At 37.5% G+C, this 16,166-nt stretch overlaps 1 protein-coding gene across 1 annotated transcript in view; it reads right to left on the reverse strand.

The window, feature by feature from the left end:
- Positions 1–16,166, reverse strand: part of GRM8 (glutamate metabotropic receptor 8) — a 757,410-nt gene that overhangs the window by 132,184 nt on the left and 609,060 nt on the right. Inside the window, exon 7 of the mRNA XM_028104923.1 lies at positions 5,376–5,512. Coding sequence (XP_027960724.1) covers positions 5,376–5,512 — 137 coding nt within the window. The remainder of the gene's footprint in view (positions 1–5,375; positions 5,513–16,166) is intronic.

A 16,166-nucleotide genomic window follows, 5' to 3' on the forward strand; every position in this document is an offset into this window, starting at 1 on the left:
AGAGTAATCTAATAATATGCTGGCCTCATAGGGTGAACTATCTTTCATAAGTACTGACCATGATATGAAAGAGCGTTTCCAAATGCAGGCAACTTTGCAAATGGGGAAATTGAGGCAGAGAAAAAAAATGCATGACTTCTAAGAGTCCAAATAAATAAAAGGTCATTTCTCCCCCCAAACACTGTTCCAACTTCATTCAATCCATCCTTACTTCAAGAATATTTCAATATCCTTCATTATGGAAAAGCTGCTATGTTTAGCCAAAACAGCAAACCCATGAGGCAAATGAGGGCACTGAGGAAATTTTGCTCGTTTCTGGTTGTCCCCAAAGCCTGCAGCCCATTTCTAAATACCAAAATAAACATTTTGGGTGTATGCCATAGGCACAGATAAGTTATTATGGAGCATGTACATCTTTTTAAGGTTAATCCCTGACCAAAACATCAAGATAAAGGCAGACAAGACTTTGCATATAGGGAATTTTAGATTGAAATTATAGGTCCTCAGTAATAGGTTGGTTACAGTGGCAAAACAAAATGAAACAAATTATTATTGCCACATTCATTTAACCCTGAATATGGGGCAAGCAATGTTCTAGGATCTTTATGTATGTGATTTCCTTTAATTATCTCATGAATTCTGTGAAGTGGCCATGACTGTTTCCATGCAGATGAAGGATCTGAGACTAAAAGAGGTAATATGACATGCCCATGGCCATCGGACTCATGAATGGAAGGATGGAATTCAAACATCTTTCTTTCTGACTTTGAGGTCTCAATCTTTTTTTTTTTTAAGATTTTATTTATTTGAGAGAGAGAGAGAGTGCAGAGGGACAGTAAGAGAGAGAGGCAGACTCCCCGCTGAGCAGGGAGCCCGACATGGGGCTCGGTCCCAGGATCCCGGGATCATGACCTAAGCTGAAAGCAGAAGCCCAACTGACTAAGCTACCCAGGTGCCCCTGAGGTCTCATTCTTGATCACTATATTCTAATGTCTTCACTCCTCATAATAAGCCTATTTATTATCCCCACTTAACAGATGAGAAAACTGAGGTTCAGGATTCAGTACCTGGTCAAGAGTTACTCTCTTCTATGAGGTGACCTACTCAAAATTAAATCAGGGTCAATGAAGCCCTTGTCCTTCAAATCACCCTTCCCAATTGACACTGTGCCACTAATAATTGTGGTTGAGACACTTATGAAGCCACTGTCCTTTACTACATTTATTTATCTCCAAATTATTTACTTGAATAAAAAGAGAAGAAAACAAAACAATAAGACAAGTAAAACCATATGCCTCATTCCTACCATAATCCAAAAAAAAAAAAAAAAAAAAAGTAGCTCTGGTTGGAAGTAGAAAAAGTGAGCCCTGCATTATTTTAGGTACATCCAGGAACCTCCATATACCTTCTCCCTGCGGACATAAAGAAGCATATGGCTTTCTTCTCGCAATTCAGGCTCAGCTGTTTACTCTGAACCTCTAGGTTACAATGTGTTTTATAATCACTAATCAGGACCACCTGCCTCTTGGGAGACTCAGCCTCACAAAATGCAGAGACCTAATTGTTCAGATTCACTCTCAAGTAGACAACATGCCCTTCATGCCTGGACAGAGATGACTGAATAGAAAACCTAAATCAAACTCAACAATTTTACTAACTGATTCTAATTGCTAAATTAAGAACATATGTTAGTTCCATACTAAAGAAAAAGAAACAATAATATTTGGAACAATAAAGACAATGCTTATGAGGAAATAAAACACCTCATAATTTTCCAGGAAAAAGAAAAAAAAAACCTACTCGTGTTAAAAATTCTTTCACACCACTAAAGGTACATGCAGGGCAAATTTGTCACACTCGTACATGCTTAATTGTACACTGTGTACAAAACTGTCCGATGGTTGAGTTCAGCCAGAAAAACTGGCTTTTCGAAAATACACAGAATTCAGACCGATAACTGGCTTATAAATGCTTACTGCCAAGAGTGTAAAATCTGTTGTAAAATCTGGTTTAATAGATTAAGGAGAGATGGAGTACATGGAGGAGAGTATCCTCCCCTGTCCCTCAACACAGCTGTCCTCAGCAGTCAGGCCAGATTAGGAACCTCTCTCTGGGCTGCCGCTGAGACACGGCGCACACCCCTTGCTCAGTGTTCCTGCCTCAATGCGCTAGCATTGTTGATTTGAGTGCTGGTCTATCCTTCCAGTCTGTGAGCACCTTGAGAACCACTTACTCAGTTTTGTCTCAAAACTTAGCACTGAGTATGTGCACAGAATGAATTTATCCAATCCATTCAAAAAATAACTGCCTAGCTGATAATACCTAGCCATATGCTGCCATATAAAAAGAAAATTTGTATTTGTCTTACATAAAGGTTGCTTTTTAAGTGTAGACAGATTTTTCTGAAGTATTCAGGCCAATATGAAAGACAGGCAGAAAGAGTGGACGATGGGGACAAATGGTCAGCATTTTAATGAAGAGATTCAGAACTTTCTAAAGCAAATCCAAGTGCCTCTCTAATAGGTAGTGCTCTACTCACCACATTGATTATCAGTTCTCCCACTGGCCACATAGAATCACGAGATACTGGATTAGTAATAGGTAATGTCTATGGATTTCATGTGTCCCAAGCCCTGGATTAAATGCTTTATTGTATTGTTTCATGTAATTCTTATTACAACCATATAGGATAGGTACTTCTAATGTTTCCATTTTACAGATGATAAAACTGAATGAAGCAAAGCATTTGTTCTGAGCCTTGACTACTATCTAGGCAGAACTTTAATATTTATTAATATTTATTTATTCTTCCAAGCATCCTGTACTCCTTCAAACGGATGACCTTCAGCCAGGTCACTGATCCAAGGAGAAACAATTTGTCCTGCTGGGCTCCAGAAGTCAACTCTTGACTTATAGTCTCTCCCCCAAGTCTAATTCACTTACTTTTCTCCTGAGAGATACATTCTCTCTGTTTCAGTAAGGCTGGCACTACTATCTAGTAAAAATGGCCATAATCATGCATGAGAAATAATTCTTACAAATTGCTTTGATATATTTTATGAACAATAACACAATAATAAACAGAAAACTTTCATGCACCGTTAAGTGTACATAAAAGAGCAGCTTGAGATTCAACATGAAGTTTTATAATAAATATATCATGCACATAGACAGATGTGTGTGTATGTACTTGTATGTATAAATATTTTAGGTATCTTAGTGTTATATATTAGTGCACATATTTTTCAACCATTGAATTTTGTTAGGTACATCCTTAATCATAAGAATATAATAGGCAGTTTGGCATTTATAAACATCAGATAAAAAGTAGCTTCCCTCTTTTAACCCTTATAAATTTTCTTTGTCATGTTTAATTATGTTATTCCACATAGGTCCACTTTCAAAGGGCTTTTGCCACAAAGCTCTTGATTTTCAGATTGGCATAATAACCTGTAGAGTTATCAAAACAATGCTTCGATAAATGTCAGTTTGGGTTGCAGAACAATAGATAAGATTTCCTCAGGCTGCTACATGTAGTAAACTGTAGATTTGTGGTCTTACAAAGCACAACAATAGTCGGAAATATTAGCTGTCTTGGCACATTATTGAATGCAGAAGTGTGATAATTATCAGGAAGTCATTTCAAAGACAGATCACAAATATTCCAATTTTATTATTTCTCATCATCTGATTCCTTGTTGAAAACTTTGGTGGTTGATGCTGCATAAGCATACCACTATATTTGGAGATATAGAAAGTGAAAAATGTATTAAAAATACCAAACTAATGTCTTTTGAGTGGGTTCAAACACAAGAAAGGACATGTGCAAGTGCTATACACACACAGACAAGAATGATCTCCACCCTCCTGTATGTCGTAAGCCTTTTTTACCTTCTAGTTGGATAAGGTATGGCTAGGAAATGAACTTCATTATTCATTTAGGAAATAAACTCAATTCTCACAGCGTTGTGATGCACAGCATTGTGACAGCTTTGAGAATCAAGAAGAGGAGATACTTTAATTGGAGGAGAGAATGAAATAGACATTAGAATCATAGGACAGTAAATGAGTATGTTTCTAGTTTATCTGAAGCATTTAAAAGCACCTTCCTGCCTACAGAGAAACATGCTGTTGCAATGAGCAGCTCCTCGGCCCCTTTCCTGTAAATAGTCCTATTTTACAATTTATCGAAGACGTGTGCAATGAATGAACTCCAATCCTTAGCTGAGACTACAGGGCATGCTCCTTATTTTTCTATGTTGGACGAAGCCAGTGTGCACTGATACCACTCCATGGGCTGTTGAAAGGTGCAATCATTCCTTATCTAGTGATAAGCTGGTGCTACTCCAACCACCCCTACACCTTCCCCATATAGCCATTGACAGTCCTGCTTCCTTTCTGGGTCTCCCTTATCCCTCAGGTTCAGGATCAACTTCCTGCTCCAGAGCCCCTTATAATTGGTGGGTGCCAGTACCACATAGCTCTCTGCAATGTCCCCACAGACCCTTTCTCTAGAAGATCCCCTCAGGAGGGCTGCCACCAGCCAGGCACATTTGATGAAGCTCTTCTACCCCACAGCCATCCTACATGCCAGACCCAGTAGGAGGAGGCTGAGCCCTCTATGTTGGTGACACCAAGGCAGGCAAATGCCCAGCCACCTTTAGCACCACCCCAGGCCCTGGGACCCCACACAGGCTAGGCTTTCCAAGTTTTCCTCCCATGGCCACTTACTTCTAGGAACGGCAAGATCTATGGGTCTTGGGCCTTGATGACAACCCAGGTAGACAGGGACAGCAGTCAGCCCTAAAGCTGTTAAATGATCTGAACATCACTTTTGGGTACATTAACTTTCTCTAGTGTTGGCGATTCAAAGAGGTAATGTAAATACAGATCAAGATTCACTTCCATCAATCAGATGTAGGCATAAGGTCTCAATTTATGAGATGGCAGAGGTGAAATACACTTATTTTTAAGCCTAAATGTAATCACTTGTGGCACACTGCCATTCCTCTGCCACAACACACACACACACACACACACACACACACACACACACACACGAACACACACACATATAGACACACAGTGTACCAACACTTAAACAAGTGAGTCTTTCAGCAAAGGGCAAAATTTCCCTAAACACAATGCAGTCACTTAAAAGGAAATGAGGTCTTTCATTAAATCCCTCCAGATAGCAGATTTCTCTATAGACATTTGAGATTTTCCATAACATTTTAAAGTTGAAGAAAGGATAAAATCATACATTTTTTAAAAACATAAATACAAGACAATTCTAACAAAACTTGTATTATAAACTTAAAGCATTTCTCCTTGAGAACTACATACATTCATGTAAAATTATATTGATAACTTACTTTTAGGTGAAGCTGATTGGTCCAGTGCCCAATGATTTTGTATTCTGCACTTTTGTTGGTTATTTGATACTGAAAGATATCATAACGTCCAGGAGCATCTCCATTTTCATTAAAAGTGACAGGTGTCCCAGCACTACCTATAAATGTTTAGAAAACAATGTTAATAAAACTTTAGTAAGATAGCCACTGAGCTTATTTTTCTCTAAAAAAGAATGGTAGATAAAAATATATTGTGTGTAGTAAGAGATATGAAGATTGCGATCCATACAAGGTCATTCTTGATAGCATAATATCTTCTACACGAAAAGAAGCCCAGACATACATAGAGGAAGAAGACATGCTTTATTATGCACATTAGAAAGTAAATGGTGAGTATCCAAGTTAGGCAATGTACATAACAGTTAAATAAATAGAAGTTGATAGGCTAAATATTCCATCCTGGCTACAGAGAGTGACAGTCAATAGCGACGACTGTAAATGTCTTGAAGCGTAACACCTCCTGCAGAATATGTCTGAACTACAAACAGCAACTCAAAATCCAGCAGGAGAACGTCTAGCCACATCCCCTGGGGTTTGGCCTTATTTGGACTTGAACTCCACTCTAAAGCAGTTCCTTCTTCAATTTCTTTTCTCAGCCCCTGCTTCTGCTACCTCTGCGCACGAGTATATCAATGTGGGCCATCGTTGGGAACCTCCCAATGGGCAAGACAGCAATCACTGGGAAGTCCCGACTCTGCTCAGGTCATAAAATTTCCCCTAGTTCACTGGGGCAGGGCAGCAAGATGCAAGAAATGCCAGAAATGCAGTATTTTTTAAACTTCCATTTCTCTAAGAAGCTTTCAGCTTTTCTCTTTTCTCTTCATAGCTTCTGCTCACTTTTACTTGCCCTCCGATTAACTGTTGCAGAATCACAGGTTTTAAGAGTAGAAAGGGATCACTACCCCAATGTTTACTTGTTGCATGGAGCCTCACTATCTGAAGAGACCTTCCTGTTCTCTAACAGCCCTTAGCTTCTCCCTTCCCCCTTCACCTTGTTGGATGACTCTGAAATTCACCTGACATCAATCCCTTTATTTTGTGTCTATCTTTTCTCCAGGCCCTGGATTTCTTGTTGCAGCATATTGGATTTAATTTCCATACTGTGCTAGAAAGTGTCTCCTCCTTGCTATCTCTTTTCCTATTGTACTGTCCCCAAATATATACTACAGATAGTTATATATATGTCCATTTTATAATTTTATTTTATGAGTTCTTTATTCTACTTGCAGAGTTTTTAACTAATACCAATAATCACACAATTCCAAAGCATTTAATTTATCAAACAAAATGGATGACTTAAGACAATAACTTGCAAATAAATATGATCACAATCACACAGTAGCAATAAGGGTGCTTTCCAAGTATTTAATGCAGAGATGTCTAATTTCCTCTGTTCTCTGGTATCTTTCTAAGATTTGGACATAGTGTGAAGTCTCTGATGAGACCATAGATACCTGGCATCTGCAAAGACTACTAAGGTCACAAAAGACAGCACAGCAGGAAGGAAAGAGCACTGACAGTCAAGACCCACATGGCCATGCTAACTTCACTTCCCATTTATTTCCACAACTTGTGTACGTCTCTTTGTATTCACTTGCCAAGTAGGGACTTAACAGTGAATATGGACATGTTTTGAAGTCCTAGAAGAGTCATATGCATTTAAATAATTATTATTAATCCATATGGAAAATGACACTATACATAAATTAAGAAAGAAATGAGGAATTGGGGAATCAAATAAGAGGACTCCAATCAACCGGTACTATGTGAGCTACTCCGTAGACGCTCAAGTGGAAACCCATTTGCCATACCTGACCAAAACCGAACTCCTAGTTACCTAGAGCAGGTTAACCTTTAAATGCTAGTTTCCTCATCTGAAAAATGGAGATAATAATGACACTTTTCTCATAGGGTTTTTATAATAATTAAATGAAGAAACAGCTATCAAGTGCACAGAACAATGCATGGGGTAATTAGATATTATGATGATGATTATTATTCACCCCATAAGTATTTCCAGTACACACCAATGCAGAGTAATAGATAGGGTGTTGAAAATTCTTTAAGTAATATCTAGACAAGGGATTATGGAAATTCAAATGGGAAAGATTCCTGGATAGAAAAAAAAATACATATCCATTATGAATTTCATATTAACATCATCAACAATTCCCAACATTTATATACCACTTGAAAACTTATGATGTCATCTCCTTCATGAATAAAGGAATATTTAATTTCTCTAACTAAAATCCCCAATGTTACATCCCTTACTGAATGATCTCTTATCTCCTACAAGAGCAGTCCCGATCTTTTTTACCACAATGATACCTAAGATGGAAGAATGCCACTCCAGTAACACATTCTCGTTAATGTGCTCTGAGCTACATAGAATTCCTAGTGTTCCAGGTATTTCTACATCTCTGTTCTCCAACTTGAGAAAGTTTATTGGAAAGCAGCAAGCGAGAGCTGTATGATCACAAAAATAATAATTCTTCAACTGAAATACTTCAAATATCATTATCGACAGCAATTTACACTACACTTGACATTGTCTTAAGAGGCAGTATACTCAAGTGGCTAGGAGTGTGGGTTCTGGAGGCAGATCACTGAGTACAAACCCCAGCACTGTCATTTATTAGGTGAATGATCTCGGGTCAGTTACTTGACTTCCCTATATTTCATGTGTCTCATTTTTAAAATAGGCTAATAGTAGTTCCTACCTTGGATTAATATGTGAAGATTAAATGAATTTTTTTAAATATTTAAAACATTTAGTACACAGTAAGCATTATATAAGTATTAACTATTATTTCCTTTATTGTTTTATGGCAATGCTGTGTTTGAAATCGTGTCTGTATGAAAATATAAGAACTTCTCAGTGAGCATCTATGGCTTTCCTCAAGTCGCCCTCACTAATCTTCCTTCTCCTCTTTCAACACAATGCCACCTATACCTAAAATCTAGTTCTCTAAATTTGTCATGCTCTTTCTTACCATCCTGTCTTTGCACCTGTTCTTATCCATAAATTCATTTCCGCCTTCCTCCTAACCCTTCTTTCTTATGTAATTCCTTCTAAGATGTGGCTCAAAGGTCGCACCTAAAGAAGCCTGATCTAAACCCAGAGCAGGAGCCCAAGCACCTCTTTGCATCCTGCCCTACTCTATCATAGCATTCGCTACACTCCACACACTTTTACTATTCATCCCCATACCGGGTCAAAACATTTATTCAACAGATATTCATTGAGAGCCTATTATGTGCTCAACACTGGGTGTTGAGCTTTCCTCACAAAGGTTTGCTTTCCTCACAAAGGAGGTCTCCTTAATAAAGGCAGAGTGTATCTCTAATCTTTGTAGGCGCTGAACCAAAGACAGTGCTCCATACTGAGGGAACAATCAATAAACTGCAGTAAAGCATAAATCAGGCACTCACTAAAGATCCCAGGTAAATTTGTACTCACTGTCTTCATAACATTATGAACTGCATTTATGTCACCTCTCATCTTTTTTATTCACACATGAAGGGACCTTCAGAATCCCTTCCACATTGTTATCAGTGTGATGTTAGAAACCACTCTTGCAACTTACTTTACTAATCTGATTTCTGGGCTAGGCTTGCAGTTGAATTACTTCAACCCTTTCACAGGAAGAATGACTCCATTACACCTTGGCTCATCTCAAATGATTGCCCTGGTTCTGTGGTCTATGTAACTAAGAACTAAGAACAGCCTATGTAACTAAGAATAGCCATGAGAGGCCATGCTGTTTACTAATTTCTACAAGTAGAAATTTAAAATATCCTTTGTATGAATCTGTCCACCCCTGAAAAATGTAATTGAGTGGCATTTTGTCCAGAAAAAAATTTTAAATGACAAATGGCTCAAAATATCCATCACTTTATTATGATTTACTCACAACACAGGTAAGAAATATATATATGTACATATACATATATATATATATGCATAGATAGATCTCTCCTAGACTTAGTTATTTCAGAAATTTTGAAGTACATTAATTTTTTTAAAAAATTTTTTAATTGATGTGCACTAGTGGAGAAATGGAAACAAACAATGTGGGGCTCTGATGTAACTTACACTCGTCAGGTACTGCTCTCAGAGTCTACATATCTCCTTGAATATTTTCCCTTCAATAAGAAATCCATTGGAAAAACTATATTTTTATTCCTAAGCATATCAAGCACTTCAACATGTTTTGTAGGAAAAAATGATACATCCAATGAAGATTTTATTTGCAAATGTTTGGCTCTGTTGAACATTGTTCTGGGGAAGACTATGGCCTTGGGATTCGGGGACTGAATTTGATTTCTGGCTCTGCCAATTACCTGAGTGATCTGGGCAAGTCACCCTCATTAATCTGTTTTCTCAACTGTCAGGCGTGCATAAGAACCACAATCTCCCTGGGCTATTCTGAGGGTCACAAGAGATGATGTATGTAAAGCACTTTAATGCATGGCTGGCACACAATAGGGGTGCAATAAAAGGAAAACCATCATCGTCATCATTCGTTCCTTTGCCTACACTTAACGCTCCTGTGTTCTACATTATCTTATTTCCACAGTGCAAAAAGCAATGCAAGAATAATTCATTTGCCTTTATGAGCAAATATTATAAATATATTTATAAGTGTAAGCCACTCAGTTTATCATCATGTTTATTACTTTCCTTCTTCCCTCTTGCTACAAAACTTTACTTTATCCATTTTCTTTCTCATAACAACCCACACTAGTGGGTAAGCAGGAAAAAAATGAGAAAGCTAAAAATGAAATCAGTTGGTATAGCAATCTTAGGCACCCTTAAAAGAATGAATATATTTGGACTTAAGTCATTGACCAAAATGACACAGGAAATAGCAATTTTCAACAGAATTTCAATTATTCATGCTCACCTTTTCCTTATCCAATTTATTTTATCAAGTATGTATTACAATCAATAAACAGAACTCTATCTTTGAATTAGACTCATATTATAGTTTGATTATTTAGGAATCAGATTACTCTTTACATATATCAGTCAGCCTTTGTTCATGGAAGACTTGAGCATCTGACTCTGAATTCTTCTCCATCCCTAGTCCTGTTATGCTTGGTGGCTTCATCCTCCACCTGGATGATTCAACATCATGGCCTCTGCATTGGCCAACTTCCTCACTTCCATTATCATCCCTATCAGGCATCTCACCACTCACTACCATGAACACACTCGAAAAGCAGTCCTTTCCAGGAACTATATCATCTCCCAAATTTTACTCTATGGGGACCACCTTCTGCTTCCACTGCAACAATTTCTATGATCCCCTGAATTTATTGATTCATTTATCACCCCCAATTGGTCATTATACTTCACCCCCATGATAGTTCCTCTTCCTTCCTGTTCTTGCTTGGGTTCTATGATCTCCCTCCAACCATTTTTTTTTCAAGATTTTATTTATTTATTTGACAGAGAGCGACACAGCGAGAGAGGGAACACAAGTGGGGGGAGTAGAAGAGGGAGAAGCAGGCTTCCTGCAGAACTGGGAGTCCGATGCAGGGCTCGATCCCAGGACCCTGGGATCATGACCTGAGCCGAAGGCAGAAGCTTAACTGACTGAGCCACCCAGGTGCCCCTTCCCTTTAACCAATTTTATTCCTCTGCCAAATCACAATCATGATTGAACTCAATTGTATATTTTCTTTGCCTATATTCAAGCAGCTGAATATTGTTTGAGTTAAACCTAAAACTTTAATGTCTGGCAGGGCCGGGACTACACTGAGGCAGGTGAGGTGCCTCGGGCAGGACTATGAGAGTGTTCCCCTAAGTTCTGCACATTAGGCACCTCCCTTGCTTCATCTAGTCCCAACCTGCTGGCTGGTCTTACTTTAAATTCATGACCTCAGATATCAAGTGTGTGGTCAACATTGGCTCTGGAATCCTTCCACACTTTCCCAACGAGCCCACCTCCCCACTCTGGATGACTGACTGTGTCGGGTCTCACATACCCAATACCTTCCTCCCCCATCACTTCAGCTTGTCTCATCGTTTCTCACTGAGAAAAAGCAGCAGGCACACGGAAACTCCCTCATCACTCCACCACAAACCCTAACAACTCCTTGCATGTACTCTCATATTAATCTCCTCCCTCCTGCAAAGGCACACATGCACACATCCCTCAGGTCACAGGCATACTCCTCCCCTGGTGCAAGGACCCCAGGCACTCACTCACTCTCCATGCACCTTCAGGTTCACAGGTCTCTTTTCCTCCTTGGACATCAACAAACTGTCCATATTATTCCCTTTAGTTGACAAATGAGTTCTAATAATTCTCATCTTTAAAAAAAAATAAGGCAAGCAAACAAATCCTATTACTGACCCTATTGCCTCATTTATCCACTCTCCTTAACAGTAAAACAGAACTTTTTAAGTGAGCTGTCTCACTCTATTATCTTATTTCCTGCTACCTCTTCATACCGTTGTAATTTGAAATTTAACCTCATACCTCCACTGATGAGTCTCAAATTTATACAACTAGCCCTGATGCAGACTTGTCCAACTACCTGTATCTCCATTTGGTTGTTGGATAATCATCTTAAACTTAATGTGTCTAGACACAACATTTGATTCCTCATTTCCAAATATGTTCCTCATAGTCTTTCCCCTCTTAGTAGTCAGCTAGCAACTGTCCATCCATTCAATAAAGTCAAAACTAAGTTAAAACCCCATATCTAACTGTAAAATGGAAAGAATGAATGTAAGTAATGGACTTTAATTAATAACAATGTATCATTATTGGTTTATTAATTATAACAAATGTACTAAACTAATACAAAATGTTAATAATTGGAGAAATGGAGTATTGAAATATGAGAACCATCTGTACTATCTGCCCAGTGTTTCTGGAACTCTAAAGCTGTTCTAAAGTTTAAAGATTTATTTATTTATCTTAGAGAGAGAGAAAGAGCACAAGTGGAGGACAGGAAGAGAGAGAGGGAGAGAGAACCTCAAGCAGACTCCATGCTAAGCATGGAGCCCAACGCCAGACTCGATCTCACGACCCTGAGATCAGGACCTGAACCAAAACCAAGAGTCAGACGCTTAACTGACTGCACCACCCAGGTGCCCCTAAAGCTGTTTTTTAAAGAAGTTTAAAAAGAAGTAAAAGAAAAATGATGAAATTATTTTTAGCAATACATTTTGTGTAACTCAATATATGCAAAGTAGTATGACATCAAAATGTAGCCAATATAAAGAATATTAATGAGGTATTTTACATTTTTTTCTATTCTAAATCTTCAAAACCCTGTTTATAACTTATACCTATAGATCATTCCAATTCAGACTAGTATTTCAAGTGCTCAGTAGCGATCCATATCAAACAGCACAGGTCTAAAAGACAAACTATTTCAGCAGGTTGGAGAAATCCACTGCTGAATCCTTCTGATCTCCATTTCAATTCCAACTGGACTGGACTCTTCTGACCTCTGCTTCAACTAAACTGAACCCCCTTCACTAGTTTCTCCCCTAAAAAGGTGTGGATCCACCAAAGTCAGACTGTTGGCTGATCATCCAAATCCATTCTCTCTTTTTCTTGGACAGATAGCTTGGCTACATTTCCAATCTTCCCCATAGTTAGGGGTGGCCAAATGATTAGCACAAATCAATGGAACATGAACACAAGTGATACTTCTGGCCCCTCATTAAAAGCCTCTTGAGGGGTTGTCCATGATCATTTTGTCCTCTGATTGGCTAGAATGGAAATACCATGCTGGGTAACTGGGGAAGCTACATGTTAAAGATGGCAGAGCTTGCATCAGCCTGGATTCCTGTGTGTGTTTGGAGGATGTCTGTGCTAGTAACTGGTTCACCCTTCCATTCATCTGGTACTATTACCTGAGTAAAAAACAAATTTCTATTCTTTTTGAGCCATTATAGCTTGTGAGTCTACTTCTTATAGCAGACAATCATAATAACACCATTTCTAGAAAAGTGGGTTATCAATCGTTATTAAATGAATAACTAAAATTATGTTAAATGTGAAAAATAAATGCTTCATTTCATATCACTGTCTAAAGCTTTAAGAATAATACAGAGTTTTACAACTGAATATGAAAGCTATTGGCATGGATCAGTAACTGCTTTAGATTCTCCTTTAGAGTTGATATTGATTATTGCTATCCACATGTGTAATATAAAGGTGGAATCCAGAATGTGTAACCGTACTACAGAATTTCACTGTAACCATACTCTAGAATTTCACTCATTTACTTTGATTAAAGTATTCACTCAATTGGATGTTTTCATAAAAACTAAATGTAAAAGTGTCAAAAATATGTGCCTATATTTACATTTTTTTGTGTTGAAAATGGTTTTCTTTAGCTAATTGTTTTGGTGTATGAAATAAATAGGACAAGAAATGTAGCTGAATGGCATTTCTAATTCTCTCAGCCAAACCCTCCTTCCTGATTTTTCCATTAAGAAATTCAACTGACAATAGTAATAGAAATATCTTTATGATCCTTGCATTCAAGGTGCTTTAAGAATGCAAAGTGTCATTATCATTAATGAACACTATTTCAGAAATAAAAATACTACCTATAATTGCTTTGATAGTATTCAAATAAGCTGATTGAACTTTCAAAATAAGAAAAGATCTATTATTTAGTGATACTCATCTCAGGGAAGCAGATGAATTAGGAAGTTTAAATAAAATTTCTTATAAGAAAAGTGACCAGAGAGACTACTAAAATATCAAATGTTTGATTAAAGGAAAAAAAATGGAAAAGATCATGTAATAATTAGTCAAGATTAATACATCTTAAGAGGAATTTGGGAACAAACCAAAGTGTTTTACAATACTCTGAATTCAGTATATTTTCATTCCCTAGCAGAAAACCTTTCTTTATCTTGAGCAACTTAAGCCTTTTATTGTTTCTTTTGGGGAGTATTTAATCAATATCATATATATATGTATTTATTTATTTATTTGTTTGTTTATATACATAATTTCCATTATGATTAATTAATCATTACCTCTCTAACAGTAATGAATACATTTATGAAAGAGAAGTATATGAGTACATATATTCCTACCTGTTCAAATTTGTGGCACTAGGAGGAGGTCTCTGACTGTCTAGTCCAATGTGTTGCTGGGAAAGAAAGACACTTTTGCCATCTAGATTTAAAATTGTCAATTTATTAATTTTTATAAGAATGCTTACTAAGAGGGGGGCCTGGGTGGCTCAATCAGTTAAGCATCTGACTCTTGATTTTGGCCCAGGTCATGATCTCAGGGTCCTGAGATCTAGCCCCGCATCAGGCTCAGTGCTGGGTGTGGCGCTTGCTTAAGATTCTCTCTCTCTCCCTCTTCCACATTCTTGCTTTCTCTCTCTCTCACAAAAAAAATAAAAAAAAAAGAATGGTTACTATTTTAAAATTTTGTTTTTAACATTTGCACTTTTTAAAGATTTATTTATTTGAGAGAAAGGGAGAGAGTGTGGGTGGGGAGGGGCAGAGGGTGAGGGAGAGAGAATCTTCAAGCATGCTGAATGTGGAGTCTGCCTTGTGGCTCGATCTCACAAACCTGAGATCGTGACCTGAGTCCAAACCAAGAGTCAGACTCTTAACCGACTGAGCCACCAGATGCCCCTAAAGTTTCATAATAAGACTGATACTGATATGGCAAGTCTGCACTCCCTATTCTTTCTTCTCAGAAGTCTTCTAACTTCTCCCTTCTGTATACAATTTAGAACCATCTTATGTTCCACGAACAATCCTATTTAGATTATTGGAAACTATATGGAATCTAGAAATCAGTGGGGAATATTTAACATCTTTATAACATCTTCCTATCTGTGAGCATGAGTTGTGCCTCAGTCATTTAGTTCTGCCTCTGTAAGTTTTAATATAGCCTTAGAATTTCCTTTTCATAGCACTTAACCATTTTTTGTAGATTTACTCCTGGGTAATTAGTATTCTCTGATACTACTGTAAATGGTATCTTAAATTATATTATCTACTACTTTACTGCCAGTATACAGAATGCAGTTGATTTTTTTTCTCTATTAATCTCATATCTACCCCAGGGGTAATTCTGTCCCCCAGGGGATCTTTGGCAATGTCTGGAGACATTTTTGGTTGTTACAGTGGGAGAAGAAGGACTACTGGTGACGGGTGGAAGAAGCCAGGGGGGCTGCTAAACATCATACAATTCACAGGACAGCCACCTATGATAAAGAGTCATCCAGTTCCAAGTGTTCAAATTAGTTTTAAGGTTGAAAAATCCTCAAAAAATTCTGTTTTTATACTTAAGGATTTATACCTAAATTTTTTAAAAAATTGCTATGTAAAGAATCATGTTATCTACAAATAGTTATAGTTTCATTTTCCCCTTAACCATTCTTACACTTCCAATCTTCCCCACCTTTTCCTTATTGCACTATCTGGTATCCACAATACAATTTTGACATGAAGTGGCAATAATGGACATCCTTGTACTTCTCCTAAGTTTTAAAGAATATTGCTCACATTCTCATTTAGGATTATATTTGATCTAGGCATTTTACAGGTGCTTCTTACCACTTTAGAAAAGCTCGTTTCATAATAAATGTACTAGTATTTTTTTTATCATGAATACATTTTTAATGTTAGCAATGTCTTTTGTGTGTCTTTTGAGATAATCTTTTTTTTCTTTTAATTTGTTACTGTAATGAACTACATCTATACATTTTCAATGTTATGTCATGGAAGCTTGACAAAGA

Source organism: Eumetopias jubatus, unplaced genomic scaffold (assembly GCF_037043125.1).
Source record: "Eumetopias jubatus isolate StellerSeaLion01/CBP00866 unplaced genomic scaffold, mEumJub1_p1.0 scaffold_14, whole genome shotgun sequence".
Lineage (NCBI taxonomy): Eukaryota > Metazoa > Chordata > Mammalia > Carnivora > Otariidae > Eumetopias > Eumetopias jubatus.